This window comes from Pan paniscus, chromosome 4 (assembly GCF_029289425.2).
Source record: "Pan paniscus chromosome 4, NHGRI_mPanPan1-v2.0_pri, whole genome shotgun sequence".
In the NCBI taxonomy this organism is placed as follows: Eukaryota; Metazoa; Chordata; class Mammalia; order Primates; family Hominidae; genus Pan; species Pan paniscus.
Genome location: NC_073253.2, coordinates 123,708,007 through 123,722,420, shown reverse-complemented (window position 1 = coordinate 123,722,420; position 14,414 = coordinate 123,708,007). Strand labels below are relative to the sequence as shown.

The window sequence follows — 14,414 nt, the reverse complement described above, 5'->3', positions numbered from 1 at the left end:
TGACTGGCCACAAAAATTCATTCAGGACTCCAGGCCTATGCCAATCAGAACATTTTCCTGGCCAGAGGAATCATTCAGAAATTAGCATGTGACCCAATTCGAGAAATTAGGACAAAAGGGATGATTTGCTGGGGGCTTCTGGAAAAAGTTTTCTTCCTCTCAGGAGAGAGCACTGGAAAAGACACTCTCTTCCACTAGGTGTCCCAGTCAAAGGAATAGCCTAAAATAGCAAAATAGTATCCATTTTGCTCCCATCAGGGAAGGCAGCTCAAGTCAAAATACAGAGGAAGGCCTAGTTGAACATATCTCACAGAAACTGAACAAGACACATTGGTTGAAACCACTTCTAGACTTCAGATATGACAGCTATTAAATTTCTGATTTATATCAGTTTAAATCAGTTTTTCTGATATTTGCAGACCAAAGCTGCAAACTGATAGAGTTTCAAAAAAAGATCAAGGAGAGATGAGTGGCAGTATATTCAGTGTGCAGAACATGGATGAAACCAATTCCCATTGTTAAGACTCTGCTTTTTCCCATGAGCAGACTTGTCACCTTTAGGCACACTTGTTTATACATAGATAATATATGCTTTATATTTGTGGATATAATACTTCCAAATCTGATTATGACATACAGTATTGAAGAACTAATATTCAAAAGAGCTAAATGCATGTATCCTTCTGAACATAAATGCTAATGCTAAATTTAAATTGATGGATAAACATTGTGATACAGACAGGAGGCAGGGAAATACTAGGTCAAAGACAGGGTGGGGGTCCCTGGCGAGGGCTCCACCCTCAAGCCTGGACCTGCGACCCTAAGTGAGATCATGAATTCCTGCTTTCCTGCCCCAATGTTGCCTTTTTCAAAACCACCCTGGCCCACCATATCCCCTACCCTGTACCTATAAAAACCCCAAGCTCCACTGGCAAAGGAGCAGAGCACCATGGCAAGGAAGGAGAGAAGAAGCATCTGAATGTCGAGAGGAGAAGAGGCAGCTGGACATCAGAGACTACGGTTGGAGAGGAGTTCAGCTGGGGACGGTCAGAGAGGAGTTCCGCTGGGGATGACCAAACTCCAGGGGAAGATAATCTTCCCACTCCGTCCGCTTTCCACCTCCCCATCCCACTGAAAGCCACTTCCATTGCTCAATAAAATCCTCTGCATACACCATCCTTCAATTCATTCACGTGACCTGATTCTCCCTGGACACCAGACAAGAATTTGAAAACACTGGGCATGAGCTTTTTAACATTTAAGCCATCTGCAAATGGCAAAGCTAAAAAAGCATTGTTTGTAACACACACCTTCTGGGGCTCCACAGGTCACCGGCAACACCTAGACACTGCCGTGGGCTGGTACAGGGTTTGTTCCTGCCGGCATCCGGAAACACTCATCCTGGCTCCTGCACCTGCTCACCTGTGTGCTCCCCTCCAGCAAAGGGTTTGAGCATGGCAGCCAAGTAAACAAGCCACGCCTGTCTCAAGTCCTGTGAGGGGCTCGAGGGAACTCTCCCATCTCAATTGGGCAACACTGTATTAAAATGCAGGGGTTTTGGTCAGTATTTTGGGGTTTTGTTGTTGTTGTTTTAAAAAAGCACCTTATTTTTAAATTTTTAAAATATGGTAGATGTCTAGCCCAAAAATGAATTAAAAGCATTTCTATTTTTTATACAAAACCTGAGAGCCTTTTATGTATAATTATTTTGAAGCTAACCTTTTAGGGTTCCTACTCAATTGTAAGGAGAATTGTGAAACACATAGGTTTTTTTTGCACAATAAAATTTTTAACAGAAAAACCACAAATTTAATGTCACTCCACATGTCCTTCTATGTCCCAGATTTATTTTATCCAAAAAAAGAAAATGTTAAACATCTTTTAATTTTCTGTTCTTTTTATTGTCAGGAAGAGTTTTAAGACTAGGGCATAGGGAAGTTGTTTATTATGAAACGAAATGCCTAGAAATAAAAGCCAATGTTTAAATGAAAAAGTTGAGTCTCTTAATGTTTAATATTTTGCATAAATCCTGGGCTCCATAAGCACCTTGATAATTCATATAATTTTAGATGTTAAGAGAGTGAGAAGGCAAGTTTTAGTTCTTCACTTTTTTAATGCTTGCTTTACCTTGTATCCTTCTTTTCTTTCTTTTCTTTTTCTCTTCCTTATCCAGAGGTGATGATAAGTTTCTGTGGTAATTAAAGTGCAGCTGTTTAGTTTCATCTCTCTTTTGAATCCATGCTCAGTTGTATTAAGTTGCACTGCACTAAGATAGCAACACAGGATGCAACAGGTCCTAATTTTGCACACGTGGTTTTATTTTGTTGGATTAAGTCTGATGGCAGCTCTTTGACCACATTTTGTATTTACTTGTCGTGTAGTCAATTCATGTTAGAATTCTGATCTCTCTTGGGAAATTGGTAGATTTTTGATTTGTACCTCTGTGCCTTCAGTGGCTAAGTGTTAAGCCTCAAATGAAGATATTATTTCATAGAATGTCTGAATCTGGTAACTTTTTTTATAAGAACATGCCAAGAAGACACACAGCGTATAGTTATTTCATGATAAAGCTTGTAGGCAAGAGTGACTTGCCAGAATAAATGGAAAAAAATAATGAATAGACCAATAAAAGGATGTAAGAAAGGCATTGGCAACCTTTTTCTTTTTAAGCGTGGAGTTAAACATATTTTGTGTGTTTATAGTAGGAATATAATTATTTTTCCTTTTTTATTGGACATTTTAAAAGAATAAATGCAACTGAAAAGAGAAAAACTAAAAGTCAGCTTATTTTGACTTTTCAGTAATTATCTGTATGTATGGCTTTTATTGTTGTTTCTTCTAGTTACTGGCTTTTGATACCTCTGTTCATTAAAAAAGACAGCCACCTCCCAGGAATTTGGGTGGATTTTTCTCACAATGACTCATTTCCTTTTTAAATGTATTAGCAGTTAGCTCCCAGTTATCCCTAATTGCAGCTTTGTTAGACTTCCCACCTCTCTCTGCTTACTGAACTAGAAGAGAAGTACATTAAAAGTTTATATAAATGACTGGGTTTTCTGCTTTAAGGAAAATTTTAAAGAAAGCAGACTTTTCATTAATGGGAAAGGAAATAGACTATTTCCAGCATTGAGTATGCTGAATGGATAAATGTAGGGAGGTACAATAGGAAAACTGGACACTTCCCAAAGCCTCCCAAGTTTTTGCCCTTTACCATGTTTCTGTATTATTTTAGATTGAAGTTGTTCCCAGAATGTCAAATACTCCCATATTCAAATGTAAGTACAAAAACATATCCTGAAGCCAAGTTTAAAAAAAAGTTATTTGCCACTCTTCATTGCTTCAAATAGTGTGAAAATTAGTTATACATTTTCAAATACAGTTATTCTATATTTTAAAATGTAATCCATGTATGTGTTTTTTTAAAGGCTCTAGTAGGATAATTCCCTAGTTGATGTAGAATGGAAACTAAAACATTGACATCTTTACTTATTTCCAATTTAAATTGCATTTTTAAAAAAGGGTATAGAGTTCTGCTTTAGTTGGCCTTGTTTTAACTGCCATGGGAGTTTACTTTCATCTCAGTTCCCATAGATATGTGTGAGAAATTCTTTGGGGCCTGAAACAAGAGTATCTTCAGGGTTATATGATCTGACCTAATCAACCATGAATGCTCTCATACTCTTAAAAAAAAAATCTCTTTTAAAAGCTATTTAATGAAGGCCTTTCTCAATCATCTTCTCCTTCTTCCCTTGATTAGACATTGATGAGTGCAGCATCATTCCTGGGATATGTGAAACTGGTGAATGTTCCAACACCGTGGGAAGCTATTTTTGTGTTTGTCCACGTGGATATGTAACCTCAACAGATGGCTCTCGATGCATCGGTAAGCCTCGCATTTTGAAGGCTCAGTACACTGGGTCTTTATAATGACAAAACAGCCCAAACAGGTATGAAGATGGCAACGATTATAAAATATTGAAGAAATGGCTGAATGAGTTGTTTAATGTAAACAGTACCAGTATTGAGGGATTGATAGACCAGGTACTCTTTGCAAAGACTTCAGTTTCAGAATCCAACTGGGTTTGTTTTATGTTGTCAAAGTCATTTTGGGAATAAAGAAAGACACAAAGGCACGAGAAAAATTTTTTAAAATCTGCTTTGGGAGACAGAATGTAGTAATTAAAGCTTCTTTTGTTGCTATGAATCATGAATGTTATCAACATCTTATTTACTTAGAACTTGTTTATTCTATTGAAAATAGTTACTATACAAAAAAGACACCTTTAATTTTGTGTTTAAATATATTCAAATTAAAACCATTGTATGCTCTCCCTTGTTTATTTAGAAAGATGCAATAATGCTACAGTCATGGTGAAGGTAATCTGTTATTGAGCAAGCCTTAGACATCTGTCTTATTGCGAGCATAGAGATTATGAAGTGTCTTTTGATGCATAATCACAGCACAGTGAGCTACCCTCACATTTCTCTTCCTGAGCTTTTAACCTGGTCTATTCCAATTTTAAGCTGACAATAGGTAAAAAGAGAGGAAAAAAGATGCACTGTTATCTTTACTGGCACTAAAGATTCATGTAGTGCAGGAATTAGGGAAATTAATCCAATACTTAAAAGAATGGTGTTGTTTGGTCCACTAGAGGGTGGCTGTTTGGGCAGTGTCTCTTTCTCCCCAAACCAGGCAGTTAGTATGTCAGCAACCAACTGCCAGGATCTCTGTAGGTCTTGATGATTCCCTGATGATTCTCATGTGCCCAAGAGAACTGAGTTGATGAGATGGAAATACAGAGTCAAGGATATAAGCTAGAAGTCGTAGGCCACCAATAAAAGGACTGTGGCCTGAATTCATTTGATTAAATGTACTGATATATCAGGTCATCCAGCAGTGAACATACGAGATACAAATCCTGCCTTCAGAATGCCATATTGTCATCATAAATAACAGTAGAAGCCTACTAATAGCAGTAATAGAAGAAACAGTAGTAGTAGTAGTAAAAATAATAGCTGTCATTTAAGATATTACACATACCATGTGTAAGGCACTGGGCTTCTCCACTACCTCATTATCTCATAGCTGTGAGGAGTCAGGCAAGCTGCCATCTTTACACTTCAGTTTCTTCTAATAAGTGTCCAATAAAATATTCTTCATTATTATTCTTATTAAGAGGAGGAGGAGGATATGCCTGCTCTGGACCTATATAAATATGTCATATGGTCCTTCTAATAGCCCTGTGTGATAAGTATAGTTATTCCAAATTTACAAATAAAAGAAATATGGTTTAGAGAGGTTAAGTGACTTGCCCAGTGTTTTGCAGCCAATAAATGGAGCCAGGATTCAAATCCTGACCTCTCTGACTCCAGCCTCTTGTGCTACTGTGACACTGAACTGCCATTTACCCACTTTAAGGCTGTGGAGATCCTGTGGCTAGATGTCAGGGCCTCCAGCATGACTGATTTCTTCACTGTCATGCTAACAGCCTGCTTTGAGAAGTAAGATGTCTGTTGGGAGCCTCATGTCGTGTCTTTGAATGAGAATTGTTTGTGTTTTACAGATGAATCAGAGTTTCTATCTTGCATTAGGTAAATCATTTTTCGTGAAATATTAAGTCTGTACAACTGAGCAGATAAACTATTTTAGGGTTACTGTTGCCAGTTGGCTCACTGTGTAGTAAGTTTGATTCATTTAATACTCAAATTCCCCCTTATCCACGGTTTCGCTTTCCATGGTTTTGTTTTCTACAGTTCCCACTGTGATTCAAAAATATTAGATGGAACATTCCAGAAATAAACAATTCATAAATTTTAAATTGTACATCATTCTGAGTAGCACAGTGAACTTTCACACCAGCCCGTCCAGGGTGTGACTCCTCTTTTTCCTAGCATATCCATGCTGTATAGGCTCCGCACCCACTAGTCACTTAGTAGCCATCTCAGTTATCAGACCAACTGACAGTATCACAGTGCTTAGGTGCACGTGACCTTATTATACTTCATCATGGCCCCTGAACTCAAGAGTATTGATGCTAGCAATTCAGATATATATAAAATGAGAAGCCATAAAGTACTTCTTTTAAGTGAACAGGTGGAAGTTCTCTACTTAGCAAGGAAAGAAAAGAAATCGTATGCTGAGGTTGCTAAGATCTATGGTAAGAACAAGTCTATCCATGAAATTGTGAATGAAGAGAAAGAATTTCATGTTAGTTTTGCTATTGCACCTCACACTGCAAAAGTTACAGCCACAATGTGTGATAAGTGTAGTTAAGATGGAAAAGGAATTAAATTTGTGGGTGGAAGATATGAACAGAAACGTGTTCAAATTGAAAGCAGTTGGATTCAGCACCATTCAAGGTTTCAGGCATCCACTGGAGATCTTAAAACGTATCCCCCGCAGATAAGGGAGAACTACTGTATAATTTGGCTGTCAGCTTTCTATGAGAGTTGAAAATCAGTGCAACTACCTACATCTGGCTTGATTTTCTTGAACTCTGTAGGAAAATAATATGTTTATGCACACGTGCATATGCGAACACAAAATAATCAGCTTGGAATAGGTATAGATTCAACTCTTTAGGAGAAACGTCGCCTTGGGAGTCGTCATTGAACACTGTTGTCTGGGTGCTGTAGAACCTGGCTTCCGGAAGCTTGTCTCCTAGAATATTGCTAGAAGAAATATGCCTGGAGAAGGAAGTGAGGTTATTATTGTGAAGTTCTGGAAATACCAAATACAGCACATGTATTTTATTTGGTAGTCAATGTGGAGTATTTGAAGGCTTTTGAGAAAAAATTGTAATGCAGGGTTGGGGGCTTGAGAATAGAGAGAAATGAAACTAGTTATGAGGTAAAATTGCCAAAACAAGTTTCAGCGTTTTATTCCCCATTTCTAAATTACTTCTTTTATTTACTCACTTACATTTCAAAATCTTTCTCTAGTCAAACAAAACTTGCATTCATATTTTTGTTCTGCATTGGAAAAGAAGCATGAATCCTCATTTTATTCAGATAAGACCAACGTACCTAATGATTTACTAAGGTGGGTTTTCTTAGAGGAGAGTTTTGATTTACCAAAAAATTATGATAAACTCTTTTTATCTCTTGCCTCCTTATGTTATAAAGTCCTAAGTCTCTACCTGAACATTCAAAGCCCTTTACAACCTGACCTAACTTGTATTCCGGAGTCATCTCTAACCACTTGCCACCTCACACTTGTATTTCCCTCATTGTTGTACAAGACCACACTGCCATGCCTTTGCCCAACAGTACCCCCTCTGCCTGAAGCATCTTGATTTTCCCCTTCTATGCTCATTAAAATCCAGCTCATCCTTTAAGTCCCAAAATAGGTATCACTTTTCCTTTTTTGTTTTTTAAAGATGGAGTCTAGCTGTGTCACCCAGGCTGGAATGCTGTGTCACCCAGGTTGGAACGCAGTGGCACCATCTCAGCTTGCTGCAACCTCTGCCTCCTGGGTTCAAGCAATTGTCCCACCTCAGCTTCCTGAGTAACTGGGATTACAGGCACCCACCACTACGCTGGCTAATTTTTGTATTTTTAGTAGAGACAGGGTTTTCCTGTGTGGGCCAGGCTGGTCTTGAACTCCTGACCTCAGGTAATGCAACCGCCTCGACCTCCCAAAGTGCTGGAATTAAAGGCATGAGCCATGACCTCTGGCCAGTATCGCTTTTCCTTGTAGCCGTTTCACCTAAACTACATTTTCTTCTTGGGCAAAATTAATCAGCCCCACCATTTTGAAATGAAGTGAAATATGTTTTCATTTGCTTCATTTTAGGGTTTACTGCATTGTCACAGGTATTTGTGTGTTACTCACTGGCTAGACTGTGGGCTTCGTTAGGCCCTGTCTTATGCAGCTTCATGGACCCTGGGCTTTATGTAATAGGCATCTTGCATAGAAGTTTGTGCTGAGTAAATCTTTTCTGAATGAATAGGAAAACTAACAAATGAATGAATGAGATGATATTGAATGTAAGAACTTCATGTTGATTATAGATAGCGGCCTTGCAGCCTTTGGCATCTCTTTGGACATGAAGTTGTGCCACTGAATTACGGTCCTGGATGCTCATAAAGCAAGAGCTAACTTGAGGTTCGGAAAGCTAAGTCCTGCACTAACCAGGAGTCCCATTCATTTCACTATCAACATCCTGAACACTAGGAACAAAGGAAGGTCTCTAGGGAAGGGAGAATGGCTCTCCAGAATTACAAAACCAGTGTTATAATTAAGTAAGCAGCTTAAAAATGTTTTGAATAACTATGTTACATTTGGAATAAGTATGTGTTTTCCATACATGAGAAAAAATTAATCTAACATTTTAATGTGTACGAGATCTTTGATTTCTAAAATTCTGAGTCTGTATTTTCTCAGATTGAATTTATTTGGTTGAATTATATATGTTGGAGATATTTCCATGCTATTTATTTTCTAACCACATGTATGCTAATAAAGAGTTGCATGAACTTAAAGCTCTTTTTAGTACTAAACTGCGTGTTATCTGCAGCTTTATTCTGAGAGCTCACATGTGCTGAAAGTGACATTTGCTGAATGTTGTCTTAATTTCTTATTCTAGTTAACACAGATATTCTGAGTGTATACCACATGACAAAGCATCAGTAAAGTTGATCCTATTTCTTTTGTGTGCTGGAAAACAGTTTCACATGGTAGGATAGTTTAACCAGGCAATTTAATTAAAAGACACGATAATTTTCCACTTTCATTGTATAGTAAATATAAAAGTCAAATTTCTGATTTGTTTATCTATCTAGTGTGTTTAATCATCTTTTTATATATCCAGGAAAGAACTGTTTTTTAGCATAGAGCACTAACATGTGCCAGTTCCAAAAAAAAAAGGAGTTAAAACGTACCTAATAATATTTCTCTAAAAAACGTTTTAAATAGCACTACTTAATAAGCCTTAAGTCATTTTGGAAGTAACTGTCATGGTCATGTCCAAGGAATGATTAATACCTAATTTGCACATTGTTATATAGGCACAGAAGAATGGCTGGCAGCCAGCAATAAATAATGCGTTGGCAAAGAGCAGTGAGCAACTTCTGTATGCAGGATAATGTGTCTGCTGCTATTGTGTACACACGGTGAGAAAGGACCCTAAGCACAGGGACCCAAAAGGGCCAGTTAAGTTCAGAAAATGGGATTAAGCATTTAGAAATTCTTCCAGTAATATGATGGTGCCACAGCATGCTAAGGCATTTCCTCAAGCTTTCCAAACGTATTAGTGCACAATACTGCTGTGGAGTATTCTTGAAAAAACAAAACCTGAAAATATAATGTGAAAAAATGTAATACCAATATAAAAGAAAGTTTGAGGCAGAAGTGATGACCAGTATATGGTTTTTTTTTTCCTTTTTCAAGAAAAGGGCAAGGTACAGAATTACTTATGTATTACACAGCCCTCTATGTAACGCTGGCTGTTGATTCCACATGCATGTGTGCATTTGAAACAAAACACTTGGAGAACCCAAAATTATTTAACTAAAGAGGGAACCAGAAATGAAAGAGTATGAGGATATCAGTTTTAATTAAGAAAGGAAGAAGTGTCTTAGAAGGAGAAGTTTTCCTTACAGTGATGAAGAAGCCCGTCATTCACTATTTTAAAGGAAGAAATAAACCTGGGATCCACAGTGGTTCCTTTTCATTGCTCCTAGTTCTATAGTTACTCTTAAACAATGTAAACATGAAAGTATTTTAGGAATAGTAAGAATCCACAAAATCAATCAAGGGGAGCTCAGGCTGGAACCAGACCATCAAAGAGGTGAGTGCAGGCATCCAGTCTCAGGAGACAAGCATGAGACAATGGCTGCTATTTACCGAACACCTACTGTCTATCACTATTGTTCTGACCTGGGCTAACCTCATTGGTGTTTTCTGGCTGAACCCTTCATTTCTTAATGAGCAAACCTAATTCCACAGGAGACATTTATTTCAACGTACAATCCCCAATTTTTGCCAAGTTTTCATCACATTGTATAATTAACCATTAGTTCTCTTAAATCAAGTTTACACAAAATGTCAAGCTATGAAACAAACTCTGATAAGTGTACCTTTATTACGTTTCAAAATAGATTTATATTTTAATCAGAGGAGATGAATTACTTCCTGTTTCTCAGTGTGACTGTAAATGTGACTCCTTGTAAGCCTTGTTCAGGAAATGTAGTAAGGGCAATAGAAAATGATTAGAGGAATAGACTTGTTTTCATTACTTAGGACACATCGGTTCTACAGTTAAACATATAGCAAGCATTAGAGGGATTTTGTTTTTACAGGCTTTCATCTGCCTTTGCCCCCTAATGATTCCCTGTTTCAAGGAATAGTGTGCCTGGACAACTCTTGTTTCTAACAGGTGCCTCTTTTTTATTTCAAATATTTTTCCACATGATACATTTTTTAATACAGTGCTTTCTAAGGGCCATGAAATTTCTTACAAAGGAAAGAGAGGTAATTCCTAGCCTCTGATTTGCTTTGAAATATGCCTTTTTGGAGACCTTAACTATGAGATGCTACACCAGTGTATGTCTCATCCTGGTAGGTTTTGGCTCAAGGAATGAGAAGTAGGTTGCCTGCCTCCTTTTTGTTACTAGAAAAGGCTAATTGTAGAATTTATGAAAAAAGTTACAATTTACTTTGCAGTCCTCTGTTGCTGCCTCTCCACCCTCTCACCTATGACTTAGTTTCCTTCAGTACATATATTATAGGACTGACCAGAGGTTTCCAAACTGTGTAGAACAATGGTTATTACTAGTATTATTTTTTCTTTGAGACGGAATCTTGCTTTGTCACCAGGCTGGAGTGCAGTGGCATGATATCGGCTCACTGCAACCTCTACCTCCCGGGTTCAAGTGATTACCCTGCCTCAGCCTTCCAAGTAGCTGGGGCTACAGCAACGTGCCACCACGCTGGGCTAATTTTTTGTATTTTAGTAGAGATGGGGTTTCACCATGTTGGCCAGGATGGTCTCTATCTCCTGACCTTGTGATCCACCCACCTCGGCCTCCCAAAGTGCTGGGATTACAGGTGTGAGCCACTGTTCCCAGCCAGTTATTAATTTTTTTAATTTAAAGACCTCTCTTTAACATAAAAAATGTACTTCAGATCCTCACATTATGATAATTTAATATTCGTGAGAGCATACATAATGAAAATGTTCTTGGATATTTAGTAATGATAAATGAATTTGGATTTCATTAGCTATAGTGGCATATTCATAAATGTGAATCATGGTAGTGCCAATAAACTGTAAGTGTTACATTGCAGTGTTCAATGTAAATATGCATTTGTGAACCCCTCTCAATATCATTGCATACTCCCAAAGTCTGGGGATTGGTATAGAATGGATTCCTGATAAGTACTTGCAACATTTTGCTTGACATTTATATTAGTCTGTTTTCTCACTGCTGAGAAAGACATACCAGAGACTGGGAAGAAAAAGAGGTTTAATTGGACTTACAGTTCCACATGGCTGGGAAGGCCTCAGAATCAGGGCAGGAGGTGAAAGGCACTTCTTACATGGCAGCAGCAGGAGAAAATGAGGAAGAAGCAAAAGCAGAAACCCCTGATAAACCCATCAGATCTTGTGAGACTTAGTCACTATCATGAGAATAGCATGGGAAAGACCGGCCCCCATTATTCAGTTACCTCCCTCTGGGTCCCTCCCACCACATGTGGGAATTCTGGGAGATACAATTCAAGTTGAGATTTGGGTGGGGACACAACCAAACCATATCAGCATTTTTATACATATTACCTTATGTATAAAATGTGTTACTGTATTTGGTCCATGAATTGTTTAGAAGTATAGGATGTTTTCTTGTTTATTTTGTTATTGATTTCCAACTTCATTTCATACATTGTGGTCCAAGAATATTACCAGTTGATACCAATTCTTGGAAATATTCTGGTACAGTATTTGCTTCATGGTTTAACAAATGATTTATCTTTATAAGTCTTCCCTATGGACTTGAAAAAGATGGGTGTTCTCCAATTGATGGGTGCCAGATTGTAGATATATCCATTAGATCAAACAACTGTACTATTCAAATTTTCTTTGTACCTACAGAATTTTGTCTACTATATCTATTACTGAAAAAATCATGTAAATATTCCACCATGGAGGTAGATTTCTCAGTTTCTCCATGTAGTCTAGTAATTTTTTATTTTATATAGTTTGATCTTATACTATAAGTGATAAATGTTTAAAAGTATCTGCCATATTTTCCTGGTGAATTGAACCGTTTTAAAACTATGTATTGACTCTACTTTTTTTTCTTTATTTTTGGTCTATTTCTAAATATTTTCTTTTGGTTTATTTTGTATCACAAAATATCTTAGTATACTCTGGTTTGTTTTGTATCACAAAATAAACCAAAAAATAAAGCTTCTGGTAGCAGAAGCTTTAAGTATATACCTACTATGTATTTTCCCTCTCAATCTTTCCTCTTCCTTATGTTTTAAATGCATTTCTTTTAAACAGCCTATATCTATTTTTTGTTTTATTTTTACAGTCTGTAAATCTTTGTCTTTTCAGTTGAGATTTAAATCCATGTGTATTTATTATATTACTGATATATTTGTTTTTATTTTTACCATAGTCCTTGTGCTTCCTACTTATCTTGCTTTTTTTGTATTTTTTCTCCTTTCTTGGTTTCTTTTAGATTTGTTCAGGATCCCCCCGACCTGCTGCTGTGAACTCGATTCTCTTTCTCCTATTTGTTAAGAAGTTATGTACTTTATTTCTGTTGCTTCAGTGGCTATCCTAGCTGTTTTAAGATGCATATTTAAAATTAACCTGTATGTTTGCCTATATATAAATAATGAAAGAATATTTAAGTGATTAAACTTTGATCTTCCCCTCACAACTTTTTAAAATCTAGTATATTGCCATTCCTATATGTGACAACTTAATCATTATTGTTTAATATGTTAGTACGTATTTAGATTTACCCACTTATTTAATATTTTTTGCTCATCATTTCTTCCTGCATCTCAAACCTTCCATTGGGATCTTTTTCTTTTGCCTGAAGTACCTCTTTCAACATTTTGCTTATCAAAAAAACTCTTGGTAGAAAACTCTGGTTTTGTTTTCTTGAAAATTACCTTAATTTGCCCTCTGAAAACATGATTTATCACAGTACAGAATTTTAAGTTGACAGTTATTTTATCAGAGTATACTAAGATATTATTTCATTGTGTTCTGGCATCCATTGGTGCTGCTAAAAAGTCAGCAATTGATTTTTTTAAAATACCGTTTCTCAGCAGGTGATCTGTCTTGTTTTTCCACCTATTTTTAAGATCTTTACCTTTGTAGTTCTGCAGTTTCACAGTGGTATGGCTAATTGTGTATCTCTGTTTATTTTTCCTACTTTGAATGTATTGGACTTCTTATATCTGAGGTCTTACAACATTGCTAGGAAGTTCTAAGTTAGTATCCATTAAATACTGCTTCTTTCCCATTCTGCTTATTACTCTTCCTAGTACTCTTATTAGATGTTGTATTAGTCTGTTTTCATGCTGCTGATAAAGACATACCCAAGACTGGGCAATTTACAGAAGACAGAGATTTATCGGACTTACAGTTCCATATGGCTGGGGGCGCCTCACAATCACAAGGTGAAAGGCACGACTCACGTGGTGGCAGACCAGAGAAGCGCTTGTGCAGGGAAACTCCTGTTTTTAAAACTATCAGATCTCTTGAGACTTATTCACTATCACAAGAACAGCACAGGAAAGACCTGCCCCCGTGATTCAGTTACCTCCCACCAGGTGCCTCCCACAACATGTGGGAATTCACGATGAGATTTGGGTGGGGACACAGCCAAACCATATCAGATGTACACAGGTGTACATCTAATTAGCTTTTCATTCCCACCTTCATATTTCTTAACCTCTTTTTAACATTTCAGTTTCTTTGTCTCTATGTGCTAATTGACGATAATATATTCATATATATCTGCCAACTCAGTAATTTTCTTTATCCATGTGCAATACACTTGTGTAATATATTTGTCAGATACTTTATTTCATTTCATTTATAGAAGTTTGATCTCTTTTAAGTCTGTTCCTATTCATTGTTTATGGGCCTTTTCCCCTTGTTCATGTCTTCAGACTTGAATTGCTTTAAATATATTAAATATAATTTAGTTATTAATTAATATTTAATTATAAATGATTTAAAATAATAATTGTCAGAATTGGTCTGACCATTTCAATATCAAAAATATACTGGTTACTTAACTAGTTTTTGTTCCTTAGTGTGTTATTAATGTATTTTCCTGTTAGCAGCTCTTTTTTCTCGGAACTTTATGAGAATTTTTTGAGACTTTCATTAATATTAGGTCCTCTAATTGTGTTGGCTTTTGTGAGTTGCTTGGAGTGTCTCTAA

General features: G+C 36.9%; 1 protein-coding gene across 1 annotated transcript in view; it reads left to right on the top strand.

Annotated features, from left to right (window-relative positions):
• The window catches only part of FBN2 (fibrillin 2), a 280,535-nt gene that overhangs the window by 125,509 nt on the left and 140,612 nt on the right, over positions 1 to 14,414 (top strand). The window contains exon 8 of the mRNA XM_003826666.7: positions 3,758 to 3,883. Coding sequence (XP_003826714.3) covers positions 3,758 to 3,883 — 126 coding nt within the window. The remainder of the gene's footprint in view (positions 1 to 3,757; positions 3,884 to 14,414) is intronic.